Source organism: Acipenser ruthenus, chromosome 1 (assembly GCF_902713425.1).
Source record: "Acipenser ruthenus chromosome 1, fAciRut3.2 maternal haplotype, whole genome shotgun sequence".
Taxonomy (NCBI): Eukaryota; Metazoa; Chordata; class Actinopteri; order Acipenseriformes; family Acipenseridae; genus Acipenser; species Acipenser ruthenus.
Genome location: NC_081189.1, coordinates 86,662,666 through 86,679,744, shown reverse-complemented (window position 1 = coordinate 86,679,744; position 17,079 = coordinate 86,662,666). Strand labels below are relative to the sequence as shown.

General features: G+C 36.9%; 1 protein-coding gene across 1 annotated transcript; it reads left to right on the top strand.

Annotated features, from left to right (window-relative positions):
• The first annotated feature begins 9,371 nt into the window (after positions 1-9,371).
• On the top strand, positions 9,372-16,464 carry LOC117421504 (neuropeptide Y receptor type 2-like). Its single transcript, XM_034035998.3, has 2 exons — positions 9,372-10,072; positions 11,255-16,464. Exon 2 carries the CDS (start codon positions 11,333-11,335, stop codon positions 12,506-12,508), a length of 1,176 nt encoding a protein of 391 aa, XP_033891889.2. The 5' UTR covers positions 9,372-10,072; positions 11,255-11,332; the 3' UTR covers positions 12,509-16,464.
• Positions 16,465-17,079: the final 615 nt, after the last annotated feature.

The window sequence follows — 17,079 nt, the reverse complement described above, 5'->3', positions numbered from 1 at the left end:
CACTTTTTACATTACACGTAAAATATACCAGAGTTTGTTGACACCCTCGTAGGACATATTTCTAAGGTCATTCCATTTAAAACAACTCAATTATAATAATATGTGCAATTCCCAAGACATTAGTCTATCAGTGAAGACACAGCATAAACACCACTGTCCATCTAGAAGCAGTCTCCACATCTAGAATGTATGAGGTCATTTTAGACAAGCAATGCTTTTTCTGTAGTGACTAAAGCGTGCCTACCAAGGCTAGAGACAAATAAGTTGATTATTTTCAGTCTGAACCTTAATGGGACATAGTAGTTCACATTTAAAAAAGGGATAAGATGAGCTTTTGAGCAGGGTCCAAAACATTCATATTGTGAAGAATACAAATAAATAAATAAATAAATAAACAATAAACTGCAAAAGTACCATGGAATTGATTTTTGGAGTCTGTAGTGATACTGTAGAGAAAACATGACAAGCTGAGGAAATCTACATATTAGTTAATAAAGGACAATAAGACAACTGGAAGTCGGTAAATCCTCATCTAATCTTGTCAGGTAATTTATATTTATTCAATTATATAACACTGGATGAGTCATAGATGTTTCAAGGATATTTTAATTAGATATGAAAGATTGAGGTACAGTGCCTTGCGAAAGTATTCGGCCCCCTTGAACTTTGCGACCTTTTGCCACATTTCAGGCTTCAAACATAAAGATATGAAACTGTAATTTTTTGTGAAGAATCAACAACAAGTGGGACACAATCATGAAGTGGAACGAAATTTACTGGATATTTCAAACTTTTTTAACAAATAAAAAACTGAAAAATTGGGCGTGCAAAATTATTCAGCCCCCTTAAGTTAATACTTTGTAGCGCCACCTTTTGCTGCGATTACAGCTGTAAGTCGCTTGGGGTATGTCTCTATCAGTTTTGCACATCGAGAGACTGAAATTTTTGCCCATTCCTCCTTGCAAAACAGCTCAAGCTCAGTGAGGTTGGATGGAGAGCATTTGTGAACAGCAGTTTTCAGTTCTTTCCACAGATTCTCGATTGGATTCAGGTCTGGACTTTGACTTGGCCATTCTAACACCTGGATATGTTTATTTGTGAACCATTCCATTGTAGATTTTGCTTTATGTTTTGGATCATTGTCTTGTTGGAAGACAAATCTCCGTCCCAGTCTCAGGTCTTTTGCAGACTCCATCAGGTTTTCTTCCAGAATGGTCCTGTATTTGGCTCCATCCATCTTCCCATCAATTTTAACCATCTTCTCTGTCCCTGCTGAAGGAAAGCAGGCCCAAACCATGATGCTGCCACCACCATGTTTGACAGTGGGGATGGTGTGTTCAGGGTGATGAGCTGTGTTGCTTTTACGCCAAACATAACGTTTTGCATTGTTGCCAAAAAGTTCGATTTTGGTTTCATCTGACCAGAGCACCTTCTTCCACATGTTTGGTGTGTCTCCCAGGTGGCTTGTGGCAAACTGTAAACGACACTTTTTATGGATATCTTTAAGAAATGGCTTTCTTCTTGCCACTCTTCCATAAAGGCCAGATTTGTGCAGTATACGACTGATTGTTGTCCTATGGACAGAGTCTCCCACCTCAGCTGTAGATCTCTGCAGTTCATCCAGAGTGATCATGGGCCCCTTGGCTGCATCTCTGATCAGTCTTCTCCTTGTATGAGCTGAAAGTTTAGAGGGACGGCCAGGTCTTGGTAGATTTGCAGTGGTCTGGTACTCCTTCCATTTCAATATTATCGCTTGCACAGTGCTCCTTGGGATGTTTAAAGCTTGGGAAATCTTTTTGTATCCAAATCCGGCTTTAAACTTCTCCACAACAGTATCACGGACCTGCCTGGTGTGTTCCTTGTTCTTCATGATGCTCTCTGCGCTTTAAACGGACCTCTGAGACTATCACAGTGCAGGTGCATTTATACGGAGACTTGATTACACACAGGTGGATTCTATTTATCATCATTAGTCATTTAGGTCAACATTGGATCATTCAGAGATCCTCACTGAACTTCTGGAGAGAGTTTGCTGCACTGAAAGTAAAGGGGCTGAATAATTTTGCACGCCCAATTTTTCAGTTTTTTATTTGTTAAAAAAGTTTGAAATATCCAATAAATTTCGTTCCACTTCATGATTGTGTCTCACTTGTTGTTGATTCTTCACAAAAAATTACAGTTTCATATCTTTATGTTTGAAGCCTGAAATGTGGCAAAAGGTCGCAAAGTTCAAGGGGGCCGAATACTTTCGCAAGGCACTGTATATTCCATTTAATCTAAATACCACCACTGTATAGATAAATGGACCACGGTTATGAAAATCAAACACCCAATAGTGCATGTTAGTAGATTTTTAATGTAAAAACAAAAAAAAACCAAACATGTTTAATGTTTTAAATGATGGCTGTTTTGAATAGGCTGCTTTTTAGATCGAATGATTATGAACTGAGACACACACACACATATTAACATATACATACATAGATACATACATTCTGTGTTGTGGAATTTGTATTTTCTATGCATTGATACCTAGGATGCAGTAAAAGCTGGATGGAAACAAATAGCTCAGACATAAAATAATGTGTAGAGATTTGCACTAGAGATTTGTTTGGCATGCAAAAAGTTAGCAGACGTAAGCTTTCAACTGTTTGATGCACATGAACTACTGCACAAAGTACGAACAAATGAAAGAACAACCATATGGTTCAGACCCTGCAGCAAACATGGTTTAATCATTTAGTGGATGATTTCTGTAGCCTTCAGGCATCACTATCTGGTACCACAATATGCTAGTGGCCGTCAATTTCTGTCGGCCAATAACAAGTCTAATGTGACCAGCCCACCCCTTGGCTCTGTTTAGTTATTGCCCATGCACACTTTGCAACATTAATCAAGGGATACTACAACAATACACATGTTCCAAAAGCATTTATCTAGGGTTCATTGATAAACTCCTATGTTCATAGAAAATAATACTAGTTAATTCATCTTGTACCACACATACAGTAAGTATGGGAATCAAAAGCATTAGCATTTCTCAGGGGAGGTTTTAACAGAGGCAGTTAACTCAATAAAACATAAATGTTTTTTATATACATGGCTTATACATTTTAGACCAGCAGCATTAAGATCAGCTACTGTTTAGATCATTAAAATAGACCTCTGCAGTATCGGTGAAATCCCAGTGATTATTAATTCTATTAAAATATATGGTGAAGGATAAGTTTCCTACAAACTGTGTTTTACAGTGTTATTATACACAGTAGTGGCGCAACACCCTTGGAAAATAAGAACATAAGAACATAAGAAAGTTTAGAAACGAGAGGAGGCCATTCAGCCCATCTTGCTCGTTTGGTTGTTAGTAGCTTATTGATCCAAGAATCTCATCAAACAGCTTCTTGAAGGATCCCAGGGTGTCAGCTTCAACAACATTACTGGGGAGTTGGTTCCAGACCATCATAATTCTCTGTGTAAAAAAGTGCCTTCTATTTTCTGTTCTGAATGCCTCTTTATCTAATCTCCATTTGTGACCCCTGGTCCTTGTTTCTTTTTTCAGGTCAAAGAAGTCCCCTGGGTTGACATTGTCTATACCTTTTAGGATTTTGAATGCTTGAATCAGATCACCGCGTAGTCTTCTTTGTTCAAGACTGAATAGATTCAATTCTTTTAGCCTGTCTGCATATGACATGCCTTTTAAACCTGGGATAATTCTGGTTGCTCTTCTTTGCACTCTAGAGCAGCAATATCCTTTTTGTAACGAGGAGACCAGAATTGAACACAATATTCTAGGTGAGGTCTTACTAATACATTGTAAAGTTTTAACATTACTTCCCTTGATTTAAATTCAACACTTTTCACAATATATCTGAGCATCTTGTTGGCCTTTTTTATAGCTTCCCCACATTGTCTAGATGAAGACATTTCTGAGTCAACATAAACTCCTAGGTCTTTTTCATAGATTCCTTCTTCAATTTCAGTATCTCCCATATGATATTTATAATGCACATTTTCATTGCCTGCGTGCAGTACTTTACACTTTTCTCTATTAAATATCATTTGCCATGTGTCTGCCCAGTTCTGAATGCTGTCAAGATCATTTTGAATGACCTTTGCTGCTGCAACAGTGTTTGCCACTCCTCCTATTTTTGTGTCATCTGCAAGTTTGCTTACTATACCAGAATCTAAATCATTAATGTAGATTAGGAATAGAAGAGGACCTAATACTGATCCCTGTGGTACTCCACTGGTTACCTTGCTCCATTTTGAGGTTTCTCCTCTAATCAGTACTTTCTGTTTTCTACATGTTAACCACTCCCTAATCCATGTGCATGCATTTCCTTGAATCCCTACTACGTTCAGTTTGAGAATTAATCTTTTATGTGGGACTTTGTCAAAAGCTTTCTGGAAATCTAAATAAACCATGTTGTATGCTTTGCAATTATCCATTGTCGATGTTGCATCCTCAAAAAAATCAAGCAGGTTAGTTAGACACGATCTCCCTTTCCTAAAACCATGCTGACTCCCAGGATATTTATACCATAGGTAATTTTCCACTTTATGCTAAAGTTATTTAAAACTGGATATGAACAGGTCGACATGTGGGGCATGTTGTCCATGTCCTCCTTTGTAAAAACCTGTGAAAAGTAATCATTTAATATATTTGCTATTTTTTTTTCTTCGTCTATGATTTTGCCATTTGTGTCTCTTAGACATATAACCGCCTCTTTGAATGTTCTCTTGCTGTTATAATATTGGAAAAACATTTTGGAATTGGTTTTACCCCCTTAGCAATGTTAATTTCTATCTCTCTCTTGGCCTTTCTAACTTCCTTTTTAATTCGCGTTTACAGTTCCACATACTCTTTCGGTGTACTTTTTCTTTGGTCCCTTTTAAACGCTCTGTAAAGTGCCTTTTTTCACTGAATGTTTTTTTTAATTGATCTATTAAACCATTTTGGCCATTTTGTCTTATTTAGATTTGTCTACCTTTCCGATGTAATTGTTTTACGCCTCTAGTACTACATTTTTAAAAAAACAGCCATCCTTTTTCTGTGGATGTTTTCTCTATTTTACTCGAATCTACTTCTATTAGTCTCTGTTTCATACCTTCGTAGTTTGCTTTTCTAAAATTGTAAACCTTAGCTTTAGTCATTACTTTTGGGGTTTTAAAAAATATTTCAAATAAGACCATGTTGTGGTCTGAGTTTGCCAATGGCTTTCTGACCTCTGTTTTAGTTATTCTGTCTTCATTATTTGAAAAGACTAAGTCAAGGCATGCCTCCCCTTTAGTCGGTGCCTTGACAAATTGCGTTAGAAAGCAGTCATTTGTCATTTCCACCATTTCAATTTCGTCCGTCGTGCCCCCCATCGGGTTTTCCCATTTTATACAGGGGAAGTTGAAATCCCCCATTAGTATGGCTTCTCCTTTTCTACACACATTTCTAATGTAATTGCATGCTCCTATTATTATGCCCTTTGAATTTTTGTCCATTATTCTGACCCATATTGATTCGGTGTTGTTTTCTTTGTCCAGATTTAACACCTGGGCTTCAAGACTATTTCTTATGTATAGTGCTACCCCTCCGCCTCTTCTGTCCTGCCTGTCTTTCCTATACAGTGTGTACCCACTAATATTATATTCGTCTCCATCATTCTCAGACAACCACGTTTCTGTAACACCTATCACATTGTAGTTACTTGTTAGTGCAGTAGCTTCAAGTTCTAACATTTTGTTTCTGAGACTTCTAGCATTAAGATAAATATATTTAATAGTTGTCTTACCTGAGTTGTTGCCTTTGTTTTGATGTGGTCTCCCTTCTGTTTTTTTTTGTTTTCTCCCCCCTTCCTTTCTAGTTTAAATGCTTCTGAACCTCCTCAAGGATCCTTTGAGTAGATTGGTTCCCTTTTTGTTTAAGTGCAGCCCTCCCGCCTATATAGATATTACTTGTTGTAGAATGTGATCCAATGTTCAAGAAAGATGAAGCCTTCTTGTGTGCACCACGATTTCAGCCATGCATTTTGATTTTGTATTTCCAGCTGTCCATATGGTCCTTTGAAAGATTATCCAACAAATAAGATTATCCAACTCTTCCTTCCAAAAAAGCCAACCACATGTTCTACTCCTACTCTTAGTAATAATACATATAGTTTTCCAGCACCTTCCCTGCCAAAACAATGTTAATAAAATAATTTAAAAAACTAAAGTTTAAAATGAATTGTTAAAACAAATAACTTGTTTTACAGTTTTTCTGCATTCTGTTTTCCAATGTTTTTCTCAACACTTCTTCAGTTGTTAAAAGTAAACACTTCTAGTCTGTTATGTCACCATGTATTGTAACAAATAATATACAGTCAGCACTCACATACCCGACGTCATTTTGACGTCAGTGACAATTAAACGAGTGTGACACATATCTGATTATTTCATTTTGTCCCGTTCCAACCCTTGTCTGTTTTTTCAGGGAACACAAAAATACAATGTCAAAAATACATAGATAAAAGGACTGTGTTTTAAAATAAGTAGGCTTCCATTTAGATGTACTGTAGTTGGTTTTGTTGGTATAGTACTATATTTTCAACAGAAGAAGTATTTTAATTCAGAATGATATGATTCTAAAAATATCACCTACCAAGAAACAACACGTGGACTGTAATACAGTACATGCTTTTATGTACCTATTGTAGCAGTATGTAAAATTCTCCATTAACGACCCAACAGCAAAATGAAATCAAAATGTTACCCATGCACAGAACTGCGAAAAACGTAAAAGGCAATGCAATTTAGCAAAAGATTAAAAAAAACATCAACATCAGTTTCCAGAATTAAAACAGTATCCAAAGTCAGTATTCAAAATTGCAGAACATAGTGCTCGATAAGTCCCTAATATTACAGTTCACTTGCAAATGAAAAATGCACAAAAGCAACTAAAGATCACAGATTTAAAAAAAAATGCATCATAGTATATAAAACTGTTTAATGATTAATTTTTACATTATCGTATTTTGTCTTGTTCACTTTGTTTTTGCTGAATTCTCGTCATGTGAAATTGGAGGAAGCGCTTATTGATTTGGCATGCGAGAAAAGTAAATAAATAAATAAAACTGCGGGTTGTAACCGATAAACAAGTACATTGTAACATTGAAGCGATGGGCTTTGTATCAGAAAACTGGTGACGGAGTTGGAAATCGCATGTTGCGGGTAATTGCATTAATTTGTTACCTACTTATCAATGTCACCATAAACCACAGATAGAATTACAGCCTTACAGTGGCTCTCAAAAGTATTCACCCCCCTTGGACTTTTCCACATTTTATTGTGTTATAACATGGAATCAAAATGGATTTAATTAGGAGTTTTTGCCACTGATCAGCACAAAAAAGTCTATAATGTCAAAGAGAAAAATAAAATCTACAAATTGTTTTAAATTAATTACAAATATAAAACAGAAAAGAAGATTCTATGGTCTGATGAGACCAAAATAGAGCTTTTTGGCCTCAACGCTAAGCGCTATGTTTGGCGCAAGCCTAACACCGCACATCATCCTGAGAACACCATCCCTACCGTGAAGCATGGTGATGGCAGCATTATGCTATGGGGATGCTTCTCTGCGTCAGGGCCTGGAAAGCTCGTGAAGATAGAGGGCAAAATGGAGGCAGCAAAGTACAGATAAATCCTGGAGAAAAACCTGCTGAAGTCTGCAAGAGACCTGGGACTTGGGAGAAGATTCATCTTCCAGCAGGACAATGACCCCAAACATACAGCCAAAGCCACACTGGAGTGGCTTAAAAACAAAAAGGTCAATGTCCTGGAGTGGCCCAGTCAAAGCCCAGACCTCAATCCAATTGAGAATATGTGGAAAGAGTTGAAAATTGCTGTTCACCAAAGGTCCCCACCCAACTTGACGGAGCTTGAGCAATTTTGCAAAGAATAATGGGCAAAAATTGCAGTGTCCAGATGTGCAAAGCTGGTAGAGACTTATCCAAATAGACTCATGGCTGTAATTGCTGCCAAAGGTGCCTCTACCAAATATTGACTCAAGGTGGTGAATACTTATGCAATCAATTATTTTCTGTTTTGTATTTGTAATTAATTTAGAACAATTTGTAGATTTTATTTTTCATTTTGACATTATGGACTTTTTTGTGTTGATCAGTGGCAAAAACTCCTAATTAAATCCATTTTGATTCAATGTTGTAACACAATAAAATGTGGAAAAGTCCAAGGTGGGTGAATACTTTTGAGAGCCACTGTAAGGCTGTAATTCTATCTGTGGTTTATAGTGACATTGGTAAGTCGTTCCAGATAACTATCTAGTGATTTATGTCACCTGAAACCCTTGATGAATTACAGCCTTATTATGTACAGTTGGATGTACATTATTGTAATAATAGGGCAGCAGTGTGGAGTAGTGGTTAGGGCTCTGGACTCTTGACCGGAGGGTCGTGGTTTCAATCCCAGGTGGGAGACACTGCTGCTGTACTTTTGAGCAAGGTACTTTACCTAGATTGCTCCAGTAAAAACCCAACTGCATAAATGGGTAATTGTATGTAAAAATAATGTGATATCTTGCAACAATTGTAAGTCGCCCCGGATAAGGGTGTCTGCAAAAAATAATAATAATAATACTAATAATAATAATAATAATAATAATAATAATTATTATTATTATTATTATTATTATTATTATTATTATTATTATTAGTATTATTATTATTACTATTATTATTAGTTGTAGTAGTAGTAGTAGTATTCGTATTATTATTATTATTGTTAATAATAATAATAATAATAATAATAATAATAATAATAATAATAATAATAATAATAATAATAAAGAAGTATTATTAGTAATAGTAGAATTAATTGTGCTAGTAGTCTTAGGGCAATTTACATCTGCCCACCAACAATGTAGAATGTATAATGCCTGTCATTCTCAATAATGTAAGATCTTTGTTTAATATAAGTATTCAAGTTCAGTATTATTATTATTATTATTATTATTTATTTCTTAGCAGACGCCCTTATCCAGGGCGACTTACAATTGTTACAAGATATCACATTATACAGTTATCACATTATTTTTACATACAATTGCCCATTTATACAGTTGGGTTTTTACTGGAGCAATCTAGGTAAAGTACCTTGCTCAAGGGTACAACAGCAGTGTCCCCCACTGGGGATTGAACCCACAACCCTCTGGTCAAGAGTCCAGTGCCCTAACCACTACTCCACACTGCTGCCCCAGTATGAATTTAAAGACGACCCCTACTTCTGAGGTGAAAGAAATTGGGTGGGATGTCATGAGATCCGCATCAGGTCTATAAAAAATGCAAGTTCGCCAGTTTCCTTCAGTGTATGAAGAGAGACAGCGAGTGCAGCAACTGTAAAGAAGCAGCAATTGCTTGAAATGACTCTGGACGCAAGTTAGATTTGAAGCGAATCGGGGTGTTGGTGCAGATATACAATACATTCTGACTCGTAATTTGTGGTGCATTTTGGAAAGCGATTGATGTGCTTTGACTTTCAGCAAGAAAAACTAAAAGAAAAAAAAAATCTTTATACTACGCACAGAGGAGTCCTTGGCAATTTAAACCTCGGAAGTCATGTGTGCTTAATCGAAAATCACAATGGACTGCACACTTTCAATGCGCTTTTCTGTAAATACCTAATAATGCTTTCGCTATGTTTTCTCAAACATTGCACCTGTTACATTTTGAACTGCTGTATTTCATTCATTTTTTTTCAGTAATAGAGCAGACAAAGAATACCTTTTTTTCTGGGATTGATGTGCACCATTTCAGCTAAAATCCCTATAATGTGGAAAAGTATCGTTTATAGTGCCGCATATAAATCTAGCAATTTACTACTGCAATACTTCAAAATACACTGACAGAAGACACATTAAAACGTATAATCTACTAAATACTGCAACTTGTTTCAATCTCATCTGACATTAAAGACATTTCATAAAATGCAAACTGTTGTCCAAAAATAAAACTAACAACTGCTGGAATACAAACAGAAAACAAACAACGCGGAAATGCATGAACGAGTTTCACTCTAAATAGAGGTAAGTACTATATTCCTAGTTAAGTAAGTATGCAGAGTAATTATAAAAAGTCACCTCAACAAGGAACTGTCAGTGTGTATGTGTGTGTGTGTATACATTAACACTTCTATTTTTTTTTATTATTATTATTGTATTTCCATCTGTGTTTCTGTCGGATTTTATCCTGAACTTTAATCTCTAAATTTACATTCAAGAAAATGACCAAAAACAAAAGAAGAGAGGAACAGGGCAGTACACTACAAAAACTTTGACAATTAAATGATACATCTCAAGGGGTTACCTTTTTCTTTTTTAAATATGAATGAAAGAAAAAAAAGGCTAATTTATATACCGCATATAACTGAAATTCCCATAAAAAACAATTTAATAAGCAATGTAAACCAATAAAAAGTCTCACAAAGATTCAGTTGGGAGATTAATGTTTTTATTTTGTTTAATCCCAGCAGTGTTAGTTTTCTTTTTTTCTGTTTTATTTTAAGGCAAGAGCATTAGGTACATCACCTTTAAAGTGTGTTTGTTGAGAGGTTTACAACTGTAGAAAGATAATATTACACAAAAGTAGACTAGCTAATTTGAACCTGCAGTGGTCTGAACTGAGCTAAAATTTGAACCAGATAATCATGGTGTATGCTAAAACCAGCTGTAGAAAAATAGCATTTTCACACAGCTCAAAGTGGGCTGCACGTGCAGTGCAGGACCGCTTAGTTTACAAGTAATATAAGCAAGTATTATACCATAGGACCATATTACAGTTAGGAGATATTTACTGTACAACTGTTGTGTGTGTGTTTTGCCTTATTACTGATATGTGATTAAATATAAATTGAGAACATCAAAAGCATAAAACAATGTCTAGACAATATATGGTAAAGATTACTGCCAGGATCACTGATCTGAGCAGGGTCCAATGCAGACTGGTTCTGATTAGCAAGAATGCAGTGTATTGGGGTATGACATGTGATTCTGTGGTATGAATTTACTACATTCATATTGCATTTACTTAAACCTAACCCTAAACCTCCACAAAACCCTTACCTTAAATATCATACATTTAAGCTTTACTGTATAGTGAAGAATAAAATAAACACATTATTTCAGAGAATATATGCATTTATTTATTTATTTGTTTGTTTGTTTCTACTGTCAAATAAACAGCTTTCATATTCTGTTCTTTTTCATCAGCTTATTAAACTGCACAGTCATTTTTGATAGAAGATACTACAAAATTACTGGACCCCCGTGTGGTTGCAGAGTCTTAATATGTCTACAGTGGAAATGGGACCAATGGACTTGGATAGGCAAGTGAACCTGACAGTGGAGGATGACTATAGATCATTAATAGACTCTAGTATACCTGTATGCTGCACAAACTCTACAACTCCATCCTTTGACCACCTCCCACCAGATCTGGAAGACAGCACAAAGCTGATTGGCGTGCAAATCGTACTTATAGCAGCTTACTGTACCATTATTCTTCTAGGGGTTATTGGCAACTCCTTGGTCATCTATGTTGTATTTAAGTTTAAAACACTGCGCACTGTTACAAATTTTTTCATTGCAAACCTTGCTGTGGCAGATTTATTGGTAAATACTTTGTGCCTGCCATTTACATTGATCTACACCCTTGTAGGCGAGTGGAAATTTGGACAAGTGTTGTGCTTTATGGTCCCATATGCTCAAGGTTTAGCAGTGCACGTATCCACGGTAACCCTAACTGTCATTGCTCTAGACAGACATAGATGCATAGTCTATCACTTTGAGACCAAGATGTCCAAGGAGACTTGCTTTATTGTCATTGGTATTACATGGATGATCAGTGCAGTACTAGCAAGCCCACTGGCCATCTTTAGAGAGTATGGTACATTCCACATATCCCCTGATAAATCTATTCAGTTTTGTACTGAGAAATGGTCTGATAACAACCGAGATGGCACTGTATACAGTATCTCAATGCTGCTGCTGCAATATGTGTTGCCACTGTCAATCATTTCCTTTGCATACATCCGAATCTGGAGTAAACTGAAGAACCATGTAAGTCCAGGCGAAGGGAATGTTCGACACCACAGAAGAAGGAAAACCACAAAAATGTTGGTTACCGTTGTGGTAGTGTTTGCCGTGAGCTGGTTGCCATTTCATGCTTTTCAGCTAGGAATTGATATTGATAACAATGTCTTAGATATGAAAAATTTTAAATTAATGTATACCATATTTCATGTAATAGCTATGTGCTCTACCTTTGCCAACCCATTCCTTTATGGGTGGATGAATAATAACTACAGAAATGCTTTCATAACTGTGTTTAAATGCGAGCAGAGGGTTGATTCTATCCACCTGGAGGGCCAAGTGGAGTTCAGTACAAAAAAAAAGACCTTGGAAGCAGAAGATATAGCCAGTGCGAATGGTCACTCAACCAAACGACATCCCACCAATGTTTGAAGTTGATAAGAAGACCACATAAAGTCATTGTAGATATACACTCCTGAATGTAATACTTACATGTTTGTGTTGTTTAAGGGTCATACAGGTTTTATTTGAATGTCTTCACTATTTCTCTGGTCTTATCAATGCCGGTAACACACACAGGGCCCTATTTAGCAATGTTCGCAAACCCCTAAGGTAATCTCAAAACACCTTTGCGGACAGTTAGCGCACCGAAATCAGGCGCGCGTGTGGGCAAACAGACTTTGCCCACATGTGTGACTTAGCAACCGTGTTTCAGTGCCCACCCGGCAAGTCAGCGTTAGCGCTGGACATGGGCTGAACTTTAGGGGAGTATCTCATTTACATACAAATGTAGCGATTTAGCAAACCAAAAACAGTGTTAGCATTTGCGTTTCAGTTGACGTAAAAACCAGGTCTAAACTGTGCACAAATTACATGGTCGACTATAAATACCGCTGAAACTACCAGGGTAGCAGGTAAAGAAAAGAGAGAGAATAAAATAGCAATAGAGTCCGCACTGAATTTCTATGTTGGCAGACATCTGTCTTTTCTTTATTTTTTCTTTTTTTTTTTATTTAGTCATCGCCAATTTTTTACCCTGGTTTTCTCCCCAATTTAGTATGCCCAATTATTATCTGTATCCTCGGCTCACCGCTCACAAACCCCCTGCCGACTCGGGAAACGGCGGCTGGAACACTCGTCCTCTGAAACGTGCTCTTGCCAAGCCGTCATTTTTCGCACTGCAGATCCACAGCGATGCCACCAGACCTATAGTGCCGAAGGACAACACATAGATCCGGCGGCTCCACTGCAGAACCACAGGCGCCCTATCGGCCACAGGGGTCGCTGATGCGCGGTGAGCCGTGGATTCCCCTGCCGACCTCCCTACCCGGGCAGCGCTCAGCCAATTGTTCACCGCCCCCTAGGAACTCACGGTCACGGTCGGCTGTGACATTCGAACTTGCGATCTCCAGGCTATAGGACACATCCTGCACTCTGCGCGGAGCGCCTTTACTTGATGCGCCACTCGGGAGCCCCATCTGTCTTTTCTAAGCCTGTCTGGCACAAAATGCAGCAATTTTGCCCCAACAGACAGACAATCACTGGCATCTGCCAACTGCTTCAGGCTGACCTGGAAGGAGACATGCGGAGAGCACACTGTTTACACTCTGTAGCACTTAGAGTACCCGCTGCACTAACATTTTATGCCACTGGCTCATTCCAACATACTGTGGGTTACTGTAAACAATAAATATTTGCGAATCACACACATAAAACCTATTTTGCTCCAGAAATGTTGGTAACCTGTTGCAATACATAAAGTATGTATTGTTAGTGGAATTAGATTTCGTGCCAAACATGTTATTATTTTATTTATTTATTTTTCATTCACGAAAAACGCATAATGAAAGGCATGCAAATATTTATGGCTTTACAGTATACTGCAGACATAAGCCAGTTGGCTTTATCATGTGCAGTGTGAGGTGTATCTGCAGCTTTAGTAAAGCGGGCAGGAGAATTAATCCATTTCCCTGTCTCACACGAGCTGCAACAAAATACAAAGCAGGGTTTTCTTGAGAGGTATGGGTTTCCTGGTGTCCTGGGAGCCATCGATTGCACACGTGCAGCTATGCACACCAACACAGAATAGGCACCTCTACATAGATCATAAGGGAACCTATTTTGTCAACGGGCAAGAACTGTGTGATGCCAACAACTACCTTGCAAATGTGTATGCAAACTATCCTGGCTCCGTTCATGACTCGTTTATCCTCGCTAATTTGCAGGTGGAAGCTGTGTTTCAGCAGGAAGACTCAGTCTGAGATGCTGGTTGATAGGGGACAACGGGTATCCACTGAAGTGGTGGCAACTGACACTGCTACTCAACCCCATTACCCCTGCCAAACAGAGGTATAACCATACCTTTAAATGTGCTTGTACTGTGATTGAGCTAATATTTGGAATCCTCAAAATGCGATTCTGATGTTTGGATGTCTCTGGGGGAACACTACAGTACACTCCTCAGAAGGTTAGCAATGTCCTCCTGGCTGGTTGTGTTTTACATAACATATCTCTCCGTAATGGATGTGATGTTGAACTTAAAGAGGAAAGAGTACAGGGTTTGAGGGAAGCAGATGCTGAACTTGAAGCCCCAGTGGTGGAGGTTGCAGATGCTGAAAGTGCCAGGCAGGTCAGACAAAGCCTTATAAATTACTTTTTTTTATTTTGTAAGTATTCACTTTCCACTGCTAAAAAAAAAACATTCGTAGCCTTGCTTGAGAGGCTTGGTCATCCTCATCAATTTGGCTGCTGGACATATTTAATTTTTTGGCTCTTCTTTTTTTTGGAATTTGAAAATGCCCTCCGTTCGCTATCGCAGACACACAGGAAATGTTGAATCCTTATTGGTTGTAAATTTACAACTGTGATTTTATTGACTGGGCGCATGATTCGCTATTTGATATGCATTAGCCCATGCATGAGACCCAACTTCTAAATCATGTTTTCGTGTGCTATCGTGGCGGTTCGCTAAAGTTGTCATTTTTGCCCTAGCGAAAGCGGCTGCACACATATTTGCTAAATAGGGCCTACATACTATAAAGACATGTACATATTTTTCTTTCCTCTACTTCTAGCTTCAGAATTACAGTTTATTATCTCAGATAATAATTGCTATGTTCTGTTACAGAGAACTCCAATAGTTAGTGAATTAATATCTGAGGTTCTAACTTCATATGCGGCCCATTAATAAAGTTACTTTACTGCCAATTATATTTTTACTGCCTGACAGAGGATTTCAGGTGGCTGCATGTTAAGCAATGGTAAATGTTATGGCTATAATTGTGTGTTTTGATGAGGCCTTTTGAAAAGTACAAGCTTTTTTGTAACACAACTCTTTGCCATTCATGTTGAAAAATTACCCTGAATAAAGCACTTGAATGTAGGCAGTTCTTTGGTTTTATGTTGAAGAAAAGCTAATGAATCATGAAGCACTACTGTAATTACATATGCATGATAATACTGTGCAATTATTCTGGCAAAGTAGAGCAATATGTGGCTTATGTAGTGACACAAGGTAGAGTATGGTATTAACTTATATTTAGCATTTTAATTGTCAGCAATCATCCTTTTGATGAACAACATCACCCATCTTTATTGCATTAAAAGAGGCTTAAAAGCAAACAGACTTGTGGTGTACAAATTATCAGTACAGTACTCAGCAGTGATAAGCGATGATGCAAAATATTAAACTGCAATCCTATAACTATACCTATTTATTTGGACATAATTTGAAACTACTAAAACCATTTTTTTTTTAAATTGATAAATGCATTTATATATTTAATGTATTACATAAAAAAGGAAAAACAATCAATCACCAGTATTTATGCTGCTAAAGCTATCAAGCTATGTGGTCTATGTAACTGATCTCAACAGTATAACTGATCTCAACAGTGGTGGTCAAAATATTGCCAGTGTTTAAATATTAACATATTATTAGATAAATTGGATGGATCCCAGTGTTTCTTTATTTTGATGTAAATGGATTGTTTGTGATATCTTTAAAGACATCTTAAATCAAGACAGATATAGCCATATTCACACAGCAATTACCCACTTCTAAGTTTGCTGTATTTTTTAATGAGTAAAAATGAACTGCAATACTCATAGCATCGAGAAAACAACTAAACAATGTTGTTAACAGTAAACAGTTGTCACGTGTTGGTATTTATATTGTTTTTTAAACACCACAACTGTGTCAGTTCTACTTAGTTATTATTGTTATTACATTTTAATTGTGTCAGGTAAATGGCTTTTAATGTACTGTATCCTGTCGGATGTTTTCTTGAAATAGTTGTGACTTGCATGAATTTTAATTTATACTGTATGTAGCCTTCTTGTTGTCTGTAACAGAATGTTTATTTTACCTTTTAGTACTTAATTTATATATATATATATATATATATATATATATATATATATATATATATATATATATATATATATCAACCAGGACAAAATGTTTATTGAAGATTTGTTGAAAAATTCCATTTGTATTTTTAAAATATGTAAGATGGAGGTTAAAGTAAAAATTGTGTTGAATGAGCTGCATTTAAAAAAAGGAAAAGAAAAAAAATCAATATGGTATTAGTACCTACAATGATTCATTAAGGACATGAAACTTGTCAACATGTATTCTTTTTCTGTATTTCTGTAAAACTGCAAAGTTGATTTACAGCGATGGCCATGAATATTGCAGCATCAATCATTCTCCAGAAATTCTTCCTAAAGTAGGTCAATAAGGTTCATTTCCGACCCATGATAAAACTGATAAACCGGTAATGAAACACTCATCATACATTCTGAAAACTGTAGGAAATGAAGAGTCAAGTAGAATATTTTCTTGTTTTGGCTTAATAGTTATAACAGTTATTGTTTTACCTCAGTATTATTATGAACATGCCGTTTGTGCAGTAAAAAAGGGGCAGGTATAGGCCTAATGGTGATGATAACCATGGTACCACATGAGCTCAACATCCAACTGTGTGAGCCCCTGGCAGTAC

Coding starts and splice junctions, on each gene's coding strand:
- LOC117421504 (XM_034035998.3), top strand. CDS start 11,333: ATGTCTACAGTGGAAATGGGACCAATGGACTTGGATAGGCAAGTGAAC.